The sequence below is a fragment of the Cloeon dipterum genome, chromosome 2 (genome assembly GCF_949628265.1).
Source record: "Cloeon dipterum chromosome 2, ieCloDipt1.1, whole genome shotgun sequence".
In the NCBI taxonomy this organism is placed as follows: domain Eukaryota; kingdom Metazoa; phylum Arthropoda; class Insecta; order Ephemeroptera; family Baetidae; genus Cloeon; species Cloeon dipterum.
Genome location: NC_088787.1, coordinates 11,922,908 through 11,937,054, shown reverse-complemented (window position 1 = coordinate 11,937,054; position 14,147 = coordinate 11,922,908). Strand labels below are relative to the sequence as shown.

Genomic DNA, 14,147 nt, shown 5'->3' with positions numbered 1-14,147 from the left:
AGTCCCATTTCGGTCTGTAGCAGGTCAACTGACATCAATAAAAATCGACAATTACCAGCTATTTATATATCAGCGCAGTGCCTGGCGGTGCACAAAGCAGTTGATTGTGCTCTTGTCATATTACGTATGATAATTCATTTTACTTTTTGTTCCTGCTGCACACACAACAGCGGCCGGGTTTAATTTGTTTATTTCCAGCTGATGGGAAAATGAGCCTCCGACGGATTGTGAGCAAGAAGAAAAAAAAAACTTAATAAAACATGAGAGAGCGGGCTGCACGCTGTTTGTTTCCGCTCGCAACCCTTTGCATACAAAACGATCCGTTTAATCCACGCGGGGTATCTTTCTTCGTTAATTTTATTGGCACAATAACATCCGCGATCAACGCGTGGTATTTTTCCCTCAACGCCGACTGGAGCAACAGTTGGTCGAGATTCCAACGAGGGGGTAGCTCAACTTTTCCACTTCGGTAACAGATTAATAACATCCGCGTTTCAAAATATTTCATGAGAAGATTATTTTTAAGCTGAAATGTCGGCAGAAATTCAATTGATAGTTGTGGGGAGCTTAAGATTAAGGTTTCCCCGCATTCGAAAAGAAAAGAGTCCCAAAAATGTTTGAGGAGGGAGGATTTTACAATGGAATATTTATCATATGAGATTTTTTGGAACCTCCTTATAATGAATTAAAAATGGATTATGTATACAAATACATCATGCGCAGTTAAAGGTCTGAATCAAAATTAACTACATACCGCAACCCTGGTACATGTTTCTAGTTTTTTCAAAGAAAAATATAAACAATTTTCCAACCCTAAATTATCGTAAATTATATTGAAAGTCGGATTTTACAAAATTCAGACTGTAGAAACCCAAAAATCTCGGTTTTCAGGGTGGATTTCACCCTGGCAAGAGTAACACTCACCCGTGAGGGAAGGTCGGGAACGATGTGGGCCGGTGAACCATGATGGGGTGCTCCCAGAGATGATTGTATCGAGCTTCATTAGTCCGCTGTTCGACGGGCAGCGCTTGATGGAACGAGAAAGCCGACGGAAACTGCAATCCTGCGGACATGTACACAGGGTCAGGCATCACATGTCATAGCTCGCACGAAACCCTCCGAAAGACTGAACTGAACAGCCAGAAGGGTGAAGGGGTAGTTTGTTGCTGGCTGCTGGAGCGAGGGCGGGGGCTACTCTTCTCGAATTGCGCGCGCGCAGGCTCACGGCAGAGCAAAACGCGCCAGGCCAAGCAAGGCAGAGCCGACAGCGGAGCTAGCGCTTGTCGGCCCTGGCGTGACAACTCAACTAGCGGCGCGGGTGGGGAGGAGGGGATTTGCCCCACCGGATCACCAGCCGCCCGATGGAGCGCACGGAGGGGAACCTCCCGGCCGGCTCAGGCTCCATAATGACTCTATCAGCCTCCTCATAGCCCTATGTACCGATTTTCTCGATTTTTTTTCGACTCGGCCGCGGTCGCCGCCGCTAGCGAGCTGGGAACCGCATGATAATTATTATTCATTCGAGGATTTTCGTGTGTGTGCCTTTGAACACCTCTGGTCCCGTGATGTAAATTAAGCTGAGCGAATTTCTGTGTTTTTAGTCGGATTTTTCAGCACAATTTTTATTTTATACAAAATGGAATGAGGAGACAAGCAAAATTATTTTTTATTAAATTGATTAGAGCCATCAACAGATGGCACCACAATTCATTTAAAATTCATTTAAAAATTGAACCAGCGAATCCCTGCGTAAGAGCGAAGGGGCTTCATTGTTTTTTTTAATCTTATCTCGTCTACAATGCACAGAAAAGGAACTAAATCTGATATTATAAAGGAAAATATCAACTCAAACTTTTAAGTTTAAGGCAAAGGACCTGTTTAAACCTTTAAATATTTCATTAATCATTCCTGAATAGAATAAAAATAAAAATTGTTGTATGAGTCACATGAAATGCTTCAAAACAATGTAAATTTTTTAATTTGTTGTTGGAACTCATGTAGTTTTCTAAACACGCAGTCTAAATGCCTTTTGAATCGCTTAAAGGCTCGTTGGGCATAATTCTAACAAAGTTGTCGCGCACTTTTCTTAGCTCTAGCTGCACGAATAAATCATAAACATAATAAAACGCAAAAGAAGAGTGCCTACTCGCAAGAAGCACAGCGCGCGCACGCAGACACAAGCACAAGTTTATATTTACGAGGCAGACCGAGCAAAAAGGATGAAAAACCAACACAAGACACACACCTTGTTTATTCAGTGCCATCCCAGAAGGAGAGAAATATATAAAAGACATTGCACATCCATAAATAATTACCACGTACGTACAGCACGAAAATTTATTCCGCGCGTCAAATAAATCATTCGCCCGGCGGCCAGCCGCGACTGCATCTCACATGAAGCTGTGAGAAATGATTTCAGCCGCTGGAATTTTGATTTGTTCCTCTCGCAAAAGGGACTCGTGGTCGTGGTGTGAATGGCAGCTAGGATATCAGATTGCCGCCCGCTTGCTCCTCTTGTCTTCTGACCAACAAACTTACTGCTCACTTAATTGTCCTTCACGAGGAAATTCGACTCCGCCACGAGCGTGTGGCTTAATTTGTCCGTCCAAAACCACAAAAGTGGATAAAATGCTGCAACTCTACATTAATCGCTTGGATTATTATTCAATATCATGGTTCATCTGAATTAAACTGTATCAATTTCCTGTAATTCAATTAAAATTTTAAATCCACTTTCCACAAATTTAACTGGATAAAAGGTAACAAATTTTTCTGTTCTGTTTATAAGCTCCTGTTCAATTAAAAATAAAAATATAATTCATAATTAAATCATAGCCCACTCATTATAAATTTTAAATGAATTTTCACGCTTCTGGATTCTGGAAGTCATCCTTTACATATGAACACGCTTAAATGCCGTCGTTAAACACTTGTCTGTTTTATTTGCGCTTAAATATTTATTTATTTGAGCTGCGGCGTGGAGGAAACAGAAGGCGTGTGCCCAAGGCAAATAGCTCTCGCGCCACCAGCCTAATATTTGCTTTCAGCAAGCGGCGTTGGTTTACATGTCTCAACCAATATTTGCCAAATTTTACTCTGAATGAATGGGCCGTAAAGAAATCACCTGCGCCCCCATAAGAAGCAGCGAAGGAGTTTATTTAGAATCAGACACAAAAAAATAAACTTGATTAATTATTATTTATAATTATCAGATCTGCCGTTGATTTGGGTGTGATTTTTCACACCCATTGAATTTAATTGTAAGCTTATTAAAATGTTAGAAAATCAAAAGCGCATAAACTCCAAATTTTTAGGCAGTAAACATTTTTACACCTGAATTCATCGAGGAAACTTTTTCTTATAGGAGCCTGAAATTTATTCCGCATACAAAATTATTATTTGCAAATCTTGGCGCTGCTGTTGACGCATTAATTCATTATTTTTTCTCCTACGTGTGCGCCCGGAGATTATATAAAAATTGCCGGGTGTAATGATGGCGATCAATCAGGTTGTCAGGAATGCACCTCAATTTTAATATTCGGTCCGGCAGCAAAATCAAATTTATTAACCGGCAGGTTATCAACCCCTGCAGCGCGCACACCAATTTACGCTGAGCGTATTTATGGTAATCGAGCCATTCGTTCCTCCAGGCAGCGGCCTGAACTTATTTTCGGGAATAATGATAGTTGAACAGATCATGTTTGCGTCAGTTTTGTACAGGAGTTACTAAAGGAAAATAATTTTGATTTAATATTTTTTCCAGAAACGACTACTTCAACCTTGATGTCGTCAATCAAATTGATCAGGCACCCTAATTCATAAGAAAATGTTAATTTACTTTTTAATTTTCAAGTTTAAATTACATTGAGTAGTCCATTTTTTAATAATACATAAATATCCATCTTAAGTTTATGAAAAAATTCCCTATATACGATGGTTAAATGGTTGAATAGACTTGGACATTAAAATTAAATATAAAAAATGAGGAAATATCTCAACACTAGAATCATCAGCAGTCAGCACATATTTTCACAAAAACCACGTTCATTGAACTTTGACGATATAGAACTTTTTCGTTAGTGTGTGAACGACTTCCTGAATGTCATAAAAAAGGCTTTTTGGTACAATGATAAATGACGTTCGGAAAGAAAAATGTCGTGAAGAAAGGGTAAGATGATTTTTCTATCACCAGTTGGGTAAAATTGCAGGGTAAGGCCACCCAGCTTGACAGAAAACGTGGGAAAAAATTCCACAAAGTGTTAAGAAATGTTCACAATATTAATAGATCCCAACCCTCTGGATTCCAAAAGTGACCGCTCGAGCAGAAAAATTACCCTGAGAAAGTGGAAAAGTAAACAGTTTGCTAAACAGGAAGTTACTGAAAAAATATGAAATCGGTGATAAATGAGATCATCTGCTTTCATCTACCATAAATCTGACACCCAGTTTAAAAAAAGGTTGTTTTTATTGTAAGACATAGGAAGCGACATCTTAAATGGGGACCTTAATAAAAATATTATCAGGGATGGAAAAAAAATCACAAATAATGCCCTGGTTGAGGAACAGGAAATTCAATTTTTATAATTTTGGCAGAGTGATGACGGTCAGTGGTACGATGACCGTTTGTCCCGTGAGCAAGGCGGAGGAGATCGAGTTTGTATAATAATATTCTTGATGCCGGCGCGAGAGTGCAAATACAGCATGTCGGATTAATTTATTGGCCTGACCATTAGTTTGCTCAAGTAATAATCGAGCGCTTGGGGCTACTCATGAGCAAGATGATTAAAAGTAGCCAATCAGAGCTGCTCTAATTACACACCTCTCTTTCTTATATACGCACGGTCGCGGCATATTAAATATTCGGGAGGGAAGGAGCAGGCGAACGTGAACACTCGGCACATCACTTTTTCAATCTCTCTGCCCGTCGTTGGGCCGGTAATTAAGGCGAAATATTTTGCTACGTCGATGGCCGGTGCGCAGAAAGTGGAGGGGCGCAAGATGAATGCCGCGTTTTCGGCCAACAACAATATCTCGGCGCGCGCAGATAAAATCAGCAAACATGTGAACAAAAAGCGGTGCCTTCAAAGAGGCTGGCTTTGTTTGCGCTGGACCGTAATTATTATTGCTTAATATTCAATCCGACTCACTTTCGCCGCTGCACCCAATCGGTTTGTGTGCTGGGAAAGAGCGAGCGAGCCGCGCCGAGCGAGCTACACGTGGACACGAGAGGGGTGCTTCCCACGCAGTACCTTTGGATGAGAGAGTTATTTATCATCTCCTACTTCTAAATTTATTTGGTTTCGAAATTAAATATTCAACTTTTTCGGCGTTGTAATGAATTTTGGAGGCTACGTTAAAATGCAAATTTCGCAGTGTAATTTCACGCCCTTTAAAATTTTATCACCACTATAAACAACACTTGATGCACGGACAGTAATTTTTGAGCAGTCAATTAGATTAAGCATGTCCAGTAAAAGGCAACATTATTTCCTGCCTAATAGCAAAGCAATGTCTTCTTACTCAACGTGGTACCTTTTTATTAAATGCCCGCATCGGTGTAATTATGTTATTCGGCAGAGCTAATTTTATTTTTTGCTACTGCCAGTGGAGCGCAGCAATCTGGGAATGCTTTTTTCTGAGCAGGATTCCGCGAAAGATGAAATTTCAATACACACACACAGACACAGGTCGTTCTCTTCGCTGCCGCAGTGAATTATGAGCGTGCGCGCACCGAGAATTACGGCCGTTCAAGTCTCTTCTGCTGAGGTAAAATGAGCTGTGCCGCGTGGATGATGAGACCCAGCCAGCGGGGCCGCGAGCTCCGTGTAATTGCCCAGGCAGCAATATTGCAGCTCATTTGCATGCGCGTTTATGGCTTATTGGTCGTTTATTGAGACGTACACAGACAGACTGACTTTCCACGTTTGAGCAAAGCTATTGAATGTGCCTTTTGTTCGGCTCTGAATACTTAAACACGAAGGAATCATCACGACAAAACTATTGAAATAAAATATTCTTCGATATTCACCAAAGGATTTATCCTCCTGTTTAAGAATATGTAAATTTTACAATAACGCAAAAATTTAACCTGACAATATTTATGGGTAATACACAATAAGTTAATTTTCAAATTCCCCCAATCAACCTTTATTGCGGTTGAAATTCCAAGACGAATTTTCTGGGCCCAATTTTCCTAATTCTGGTCCTGCCCGACTATAAGAGAACGAGTTCGGTCAGGCTCACGTAGTACACATAGTGACTTTTCGTGCTGCGCCAGAAAAAGGCCCTGCGCGCATGAATACCATTATAATAAAGCGGCTCGAGGCACCAGTGATAATATGCCCTGGCTCAGGTTTCGGTCCAGGGTACGCCCTGGTTGCGGCTGAGTGAGATGAGAAGCATCTCAACGCCCAGCGTTGCCAAACAACAAATTTTTTCCTGCCGATGCTGAGAGTGGAAAGAGAGTTGCTGCTGGCAGAGAGAAAGAGAGTTAAAAAATAAAGACTTTATGTGAGTGCCGGGCCGGTAAAATAAAATACACAGGTGTTAGTAGTCAAGGTTAAGGTACCTGTTGTGCATTGTACCTTGGTGTGTGCCCAGCAGAGAGCAGCGTACCTTCCTCCGCTGAAGAAGTAGGAGGAGGAGAAGAGCGAGAGGCAAAAGCCTAGAGTTACATACACACACTCGCCAATTAAAAAAGATAGCTCAATCGGCTGCGTTTAAATCATCACCACTTTCAGCGTCGAGTTGGTTGACTCGCCGTCTAATCTAATCAGTCGCGGTGATTTCGGTTTCGGCCATTTCACGAGTGGATTATTATTAAGATAAATTAATATGACTTTAATTAAGTTTAATTTAGCATGTGAAGGAGTGGTTAAAAATTTTAAAATATTGTGTTTCACTTGAAACCAAAATACGCGATCAAAAACAATTTTAATCCATTTATAAAGTGCAAAAAATGCGGAATGTGGTGCGTAGAGTAAATTATTGGCGAAAATATGGAATTAATTAAAGTACTGCTGGTGAGTCATGCGGGGTCAAGGCAGCAAGCTGTTCAATGAAAATGAGTGACATTATTTTCCTGCGGCAACTCATTCATAGTGAGCCTCCCTCCTTTATTATTATTTGTTGCGCATTTTAAAAATATTATCCTCAACTTGTTGCTGAAATATTTCGACATGGTCTCGGTTGGCTCTGCCATTCATAATCTGTTTCGAGATGCCGACCCGCACGAAGAAGCTATGGGATAGAGAACAAACTTAAGAAAAATATGAATGGGAGCAAAAACAGTGGGCGGTAGCTGCCCCCAACCCCCACAACCTTCTACAACAATTCACGACGCTTGCCCAAGGGAGATTCCTTCTTTAGCTGAGGGCTGAAGTAAATAAATAACGTTGACAGGGGACGCTGTTTCTTACTGGCGTGCGATCGGCAATCTGATTCTTTAGTTCAACAAGGACGTTTGGATAAATGGGCTGGAAATAAAGTGCATGACCGGCTTGGACGTCATAGACAGAGCAACGCGAGTAATTTGCATTTTCGGCCCGTTTGCGCGGCGCAGTAATTATCAGCACTTAAATTTTATGGCTGCTTTTTAAGTGTGCGTCATTTAACGTGTGGCGTGAGAGCAGCTCTCAAATTTTCAGCCGCGACTCGATATTGTCTGCTTTGAAATGATTCCGGTGGAGTCTATTATTGTGCGGGAATTTTTACCTGTGTCGTGAAGCGAGTGTCGCCATGGCTATGCAGAAATAAAATAGCAGACAAATTGAGAGGGAAAGGGGTCGGACGCACTATATACTTTATGCCTGGTTTGCGATCATTTATAAAAAGGGAGTATACAGGAGTGGCGAACAGACTTATTTGTGACGCGCTGGAAGAGCTCAGTCAGTCTGAAAATATAGCAATAGATCACCAAGTAAAATATATTGGTTTCCCGCTGTTCCAGCATTTTCGCCAAAAGGAATGTAGGAGGGCTGTGCTGTTATTGTTGCCGCCAAGGGTTCCGACAGAATACACCAGCACTGACAGAAACGACAATGAACGGCGGGGGTCATAAAACGGCGGGGAAGTGAAACACTGAAAACATTCCTGAGGGGCCACTATAATAATCGTGGTTTGTTCATTCAGCTGGCGAGAGCGAGAGAGAGATACGTTGTCAGCCGCGGCGGACCATAGACTGGGGTGCGTGGGACTTAATTAGCGAATTAATTAATCAACACCCTGGCCGGCCTAAGTCACATCATAATCGCAATTAAGAACAAAAAGATTTTAAAACGGGATAAAAGTCCAAAGTTGGAAGGGAAAAGTAAGCACTTAAACTTGTAAATATTTCCAATTTTTTAAATTCTTTTTTAAACTGAATTGAGATGTTGAAAATTTCCTCGCAGCTAACAACGTCTTATTACGCTCAATTAGTTTCCGCTTTAGGTATATAGGAATTTTGTATCTTATGCCATCTTGGATCAGACTAATGGGCACCAATTTTATCGCGTGTCTGGTTTCTCAGCCCCCGCTTCTAAAATCAAAACTGTCAGCACAGCCCGAATCATAGTGTCACTGCATTTGAAAAGCTTTAACATTTTGAAACTAATGGGATCTCCTGATATTACTTCGTTTGCTGCGTTATTATTGTTGTTATGCTCACACTCGGGAGCTTTTAATCTGTTCTGCCATGATTGGGTTGACAAGAATTCTGGAAACTATAACAAAGAATTTACTCTAAAGGCTCCAAGTTGACGTACATTTCCTGTCAATATCCGGATTAGTCATCCTCTGTCGAATTTTTTGACATGACCATCCTGTTGGCTCGCATTGTTATAAGATATTTTCAGGAGGATTAGGAGTTTCAACGCAATGGGAGATATTTGAGCATTTCGGCAAAAAGGTGGTACAAGGTGGTTATTAATTTAGTGACTCGAAATTCTCATATAGCTCAATGGGGCTGGGAAGCGCACCTGCGCGGAATCACCACTGCTTTTCAGCTTTAGGAACAAAAGCAAGACGTTTCAATAAAATTCCTCGATGCGGGGAGGCGAAAAGATGGCAACATTGGGCATGAAGCTCCCCTGCGGGCACTCGGCCCCATGTTATGTTCGGCGGTGTTATTGGCATCTGGTGAGCTCATGGTCGACGGAATGTGTTGAGCAGACGAAAATAACAAAAAAAATGAATTTTGGGAATATATTGAAACTCGTGGATCCAGACTTAACTGGAATAAGTGCGAAATTATTAAGTTTAGAAAAGGCATTTTTCGTTACCGTAAGGAGGAGAAAAATTTGTATTTTCCTTGGTTATTTTGGCGTGACCACAACAACGCCTCGACAACGTGTTTTAACAAACATATCACAAAAAGAGTTTGGGTGTAAATTTTTGCTACTGTTAAAATTAGAAATTTATATATAAAACTCTTCCATAAGTACAGCTACAAAATTATCCATTCGGCTTCATACGACATCAAAACGCTGCGGCAGTATTGAACTCTAAAAATACTTATTTCTTTCTTGAAAGTGTTATTAAAGTTATTAAATCTAGATTTTTCCAAAAAAGCTGTGCCAGCGTAGATAAAAAGTTGAAGTCTCAAATTGCAAACAAACTAGTTCCAACCGATGATTTTGCTGGCGATCTAAAAGCTAAATCAGAGGTGCTTACAGCAAGTTAACAACCAATATGAACCAGATTCAAATTTTACAATACACCAGCAATGTTTGAAGGATCTTGGAAACAAGCAGACACTTGACACGCTTTTTCCACAGTTGCCATTTTTTTGCTTTGTTCAAACGTTTCATTCCATCCCGAATCATTATCAAATCGTGTGTTCAAATTTTTTAATAGTAGCAATAATATTGTTGTTATGTGTGCATAATGTTTTCGAGCGCAAAACAAGTGCGAGCAATCTTTCAAGAAGGCAGCAACATTTAAGAAGATACGCAAGATTAATGTGTGTTTTGTAAATTGTACATCGTTGGTGTTTGTTATTAAATTCTATTCTACTACAAAGAACGGCCTTTTGAGCTTTTGAATTTTGTAAGGGAAGGATAAGTCCCAAGGAGGGCAGAGGGCAGGTGGAGGAGTTGAAAACATCTTGTTACTCGTTTCTTATTTTCGTAGAATGTCAACAATAGGGAAGGAACTGTCCGATGTTTCCACTTAAATGCTTGTACAGAATTCTCTATAGCTGATGAAATTAAATTTTTTTAGGGGTATTCCGTGAACTGCAGGACCGAAGCAGCTTTCACAACTTCACAAATAGCTATCCACCCGAATCAATCCGCGCAGAACAAGGAATTCCGTGGTTCTGATAATTTTACACAACCCCCCAGATGAGATTCAATGGCGTGAAAATGCATTCGAGACCGAATCACACAATAAATAAATACAGTCATTATCGTTTCACACGTGCAGGTGATGTCTCTATATTGTTGACGCTGGCTTCGTGTGGCGTTGCAACTCAGGGTAGCGATAAGGCAAAAGCCATCTTTCTACCCTCGCAGACCTCCACCGTTCACACACGAGGCTATTTTATTGTACGCACATCATCTGTAGAAATCGTGGCCTTTGAATTGCAGCTCTCAGCATTTTTACGCTCGTTGTGCACATTTTTTGGGAATTTTCTTACCTGAAGCAACACATAGAGGCGGCCTGCGTCGCACCGTGCACAAGATTCTATTGATTCTATAAAGGGGACTCGGACAATAGTCGTTATCTTCAAATCACTCAACTCTTAGCAGCAGCAGCAGCAGCAGCAGCCGCTGAGGCGGTGGCGGAAGCGAACATTTATTAAGAGTTGAGTGGTTATTTATGACGTGTGCACTGTAGCACGGGAGGAGACTCTTTTTCGGAGACAACCACCAAATCTAAACTTCACCACATTGAGATTGGAAATAAAGGAAAAATCTTCCATGCTCGACTACATTTTATTTTGGTGTCAAATATCATTTTACTGGTAGAGAGTTTAAAAGCTATTCAGTGTCCCAAGAAATTTGATAGCTTAATTTAATTGTGAAACAGGTGAAATAAGTAAACATTGGTTCAAGTTGAGCGAAATTTCCATAAAAGTCGATACAGAGGCTGTGATTGAAGTGATTGCTCGCTGTCAGCTGCGTGAGCGGACCATATATTAAAAATTTAATTTCCCGAGCAGCATGAGCTTGGCAGCGACTGACGATTCAATTAATTTTTTTTCTTTTCCCGGCTTCAAGAGAGGTCTCCTTTTGCGCGGCGGCGAGTGCTGTAACGAGCGAAAATAATAATGCACATTACATTTAAACGATAAAGTGCACACCGCCGCGTGTGTGTGTGTGTGTGAGAAAGAGAACAGGTATTATATTATGAACACACACATGGGCCGGGCAGAAAGAAAGAGCTGCTGCTGCCGGGGAATATAATTATTGGCAGACATGCACTTAATTTATCATTATTGTTATTCCGATCAAGCAGCCAGCGACTGCGAGGAGCGAGTGAATATAAAAAAGTGGCCAACATGACATTGCTGCTGATTAAAAAGCCAACTTTGCGAGCTGCCCGTGTAACGATTTTATCAATTTCCAACGCGCACTCCGCGCACAAAGAGCCGGAGCACCACACCGCAGACGCTGCTGGATCGAAATTTTCGTGCGTGTCGTCTTCTTTTTCCTGGATTTCGCCTGTATGCAAATTCGCCTAAGCCCCACCAAAGTGATGCGGGCTCGCGTTTATTCGCATTTTCGATGATAAACTTTAATTTTCGCCTCCTTAAAAGGGATCGTCGCTATAAAAAGAGCGGTACTTCATTTTTATACTGCCTATTAAACTTTGAGAAATGGACGAGATTATGTCTTATTTTTAAATCTGCACGAAATTTAAAGAGTAAATTATACCCTCGAGGTTTTATGGGCTTCCGCTTACTCAAATTAGAGTAATTTTTGATGGGCTCTCGTTGACCTAAATGCTCTCACTCTATGTGTTTGAAAATAAGGGTACTCTTATTATGCATTTGTAACATGTTGTTTTTTTTTTTTATTGTTCCACTGCACCGAAAAATTGCTATTAAATTAATTGAAAATATAATTCGTGTAATACTTAGAAGACTAATCTTTTTTAAATTGAATATTTCAAAGGGGAATATTTCTGAGAAATATTAGGCTATGACTTGGACTTGGATGATAAATACTTTAGTTAAGAAAGAGATTTTTTCTATATAAAAAATACAAATTAAAATTAAAAGTTTTAAAAAATTTGGAAAGTTTCAATGAATTAATTTTTTTACAAATGCATTGTAAAACCATTAAAAATTATTTTTCCAAGCAGAACAGTTTTATTTTTGTGCTATTCAATTTTGGCACTCTTGAGCAGTTTTGTTTTTGCTGAGCAGAGAGCAATAATTAAGAGCCATGCTGAGTGTATTAGTAAAAGCAGAGAAGCAACAGCAGCAGCCGCGCCGCGCCGAAAAACTGGTTGCGGTGCAAATTGAGCTGTAATTTCATATTGATATGCCGGGCCTAAATAATCGTTATGCAGATGACGCCGCAGAAATCTCGCATGCGCAAATTAGCGTGAAAATATTATTTGGCCGGCCGGGGGTTTGCGAAACACGACACCGGGAGCCTGCTCAAATTACAAAATTCGTCAGTCGGGCAGAAAAAAAGAGCAACAAGTCACACATGGCAGGTAGAAAAAAGAAAGCTAGCTGCGCAAAACTGCACTTGTGGATCGAGTTGCCGAATTTCAAATTGCTTTCTGCTCAAAACTTGCTGGAGAATCGAGAATGAATCGAATTACAAACAGAAATTAATACATTTTAAAATTGGAAATATTCCAAACATTAAAATAGAAATGTCCCACCTGCTTGTTATTTCATTCTCAATCGGTCAAGGCAAAATTCTATCATCTTTGGTGCGAATGGGTAAAATTGGAATATTAACATCAATTCAACGAAAAAAAAGGCAACGTTTTAGCCACAATCCAAAATTTATAATACCAAAACCTGTATTTTACTTAAAACTTGTGATTCAAAAAGTTTTCTACGCTTTTATTAAAATTAAAAATAACTTCATAGCACAAACACGTTTATTTTAATTTTAAAATGTAATATTCTTTGTTGAATGCATAATTTATAGAAAAAATTGAAATTAAAAAGACGCTTCTGAAGTTTTATTAGCTTTCTCTGCGTCATGTTAAGTCATGCAAATTTGATGTGGCAGCAGGTTTCGAAGCTGCTGCCAACGCGGGGGCACTCCCACCTTAGGAAGGCACATCATGTTGTGACCCTCGATCTCTTTCAAGTCGACTCTGTGTGCGTATATGAAATTCGACTCCTCATTCAGTGGCCGACACGATTTGACTGATGTACCGAGGCTAATGCATTTCCTGTCCACACAACGCAGCAGCCAACCCCGCACGCATAAACACTTAATGAAGCGTCAGAAAATGAATATCTAAATTTTTTATATGTAAATTAAATGGAGTCGACACAGAATGTTTCATCCCTGAGATAAGAAATATTTTTAACACTTGTCTCACACGATTGGTCACACAGAACATCTATAAGATTAGTATGTAAACTGTTAAACGTCTGTGTTGGAGTGACACGTTTTGCCGAACTTTAATAAGTAATCTTAAGGAGATTATAAAGTCACTGGTCGAACGTGAAAAACAGCACATTCATGAAAGACACTCGGCTGTTCATATTATGAGAACGCAACACCAGTTTTGAAAAATTCTGTTCTTTTGTTTAGGATCACAAACGGCGCTTTTTTACTATCGATTGATTTTTATGAAAATTATTTATTGGAACCTTAACATGTAGAGATGAGTAAAATGTCAACATTCAAAGGACAAGTCAGATTATTTCACCACCTATACTATGAGTAATCAGTTGAATCAGTTAAAAGTTGAATGACTGAAAATTGTATCATTTGTGCTTTATGATTGACATTTAAAGAGGAATGATACTGCGAAAACCTGGAAAATGCTTGTTGCCAATGCATAAACTCGTTCCTTAGGATTCAGTTAAAGCCTAAATTGACCAAAGAAGAACTGTAATTTTTTGAGAAAATTGGCTGGAAAGTTACCGTGCTTTTCAAATGGTAATGGCTGTCTCCTTACTTGAAATCCGATTTAATTTCAAAACCAAGAGTTTCCCCAATAAGTGGCATACACCGTTGGAC

At 40.0% G+C, this 14,147-nt stretch overlaps 1 protein-coding gene across 2 annotated transcripts in view; it reads right to left on the bottom strand.

Annotated features, from left to right (window-relative positions):
* Positions 1-14,147, bottom strand: part of LOC135935562 (transcriptional activator cubitus interruptus-like) — a 74,417-nt gene that overhangs the window by 30,896 nt on the left and 29,374 nt on the right. Inside the window, exon 3 of one of the 2 annotated variants that reach the window (XM_065477994.1) lies at positions 925-1,063. In XM_065477994.1, coding sequence (XP_065334066.1) covers positions 925-1,063 — 139 coding nt within the window. Of the gene's footprint in view, positions 1-924; positions 1,488-14,147 lie in introns of those variants that run through there. The other variant, XM_065477993.1, reaches the window with a different exon arrangement.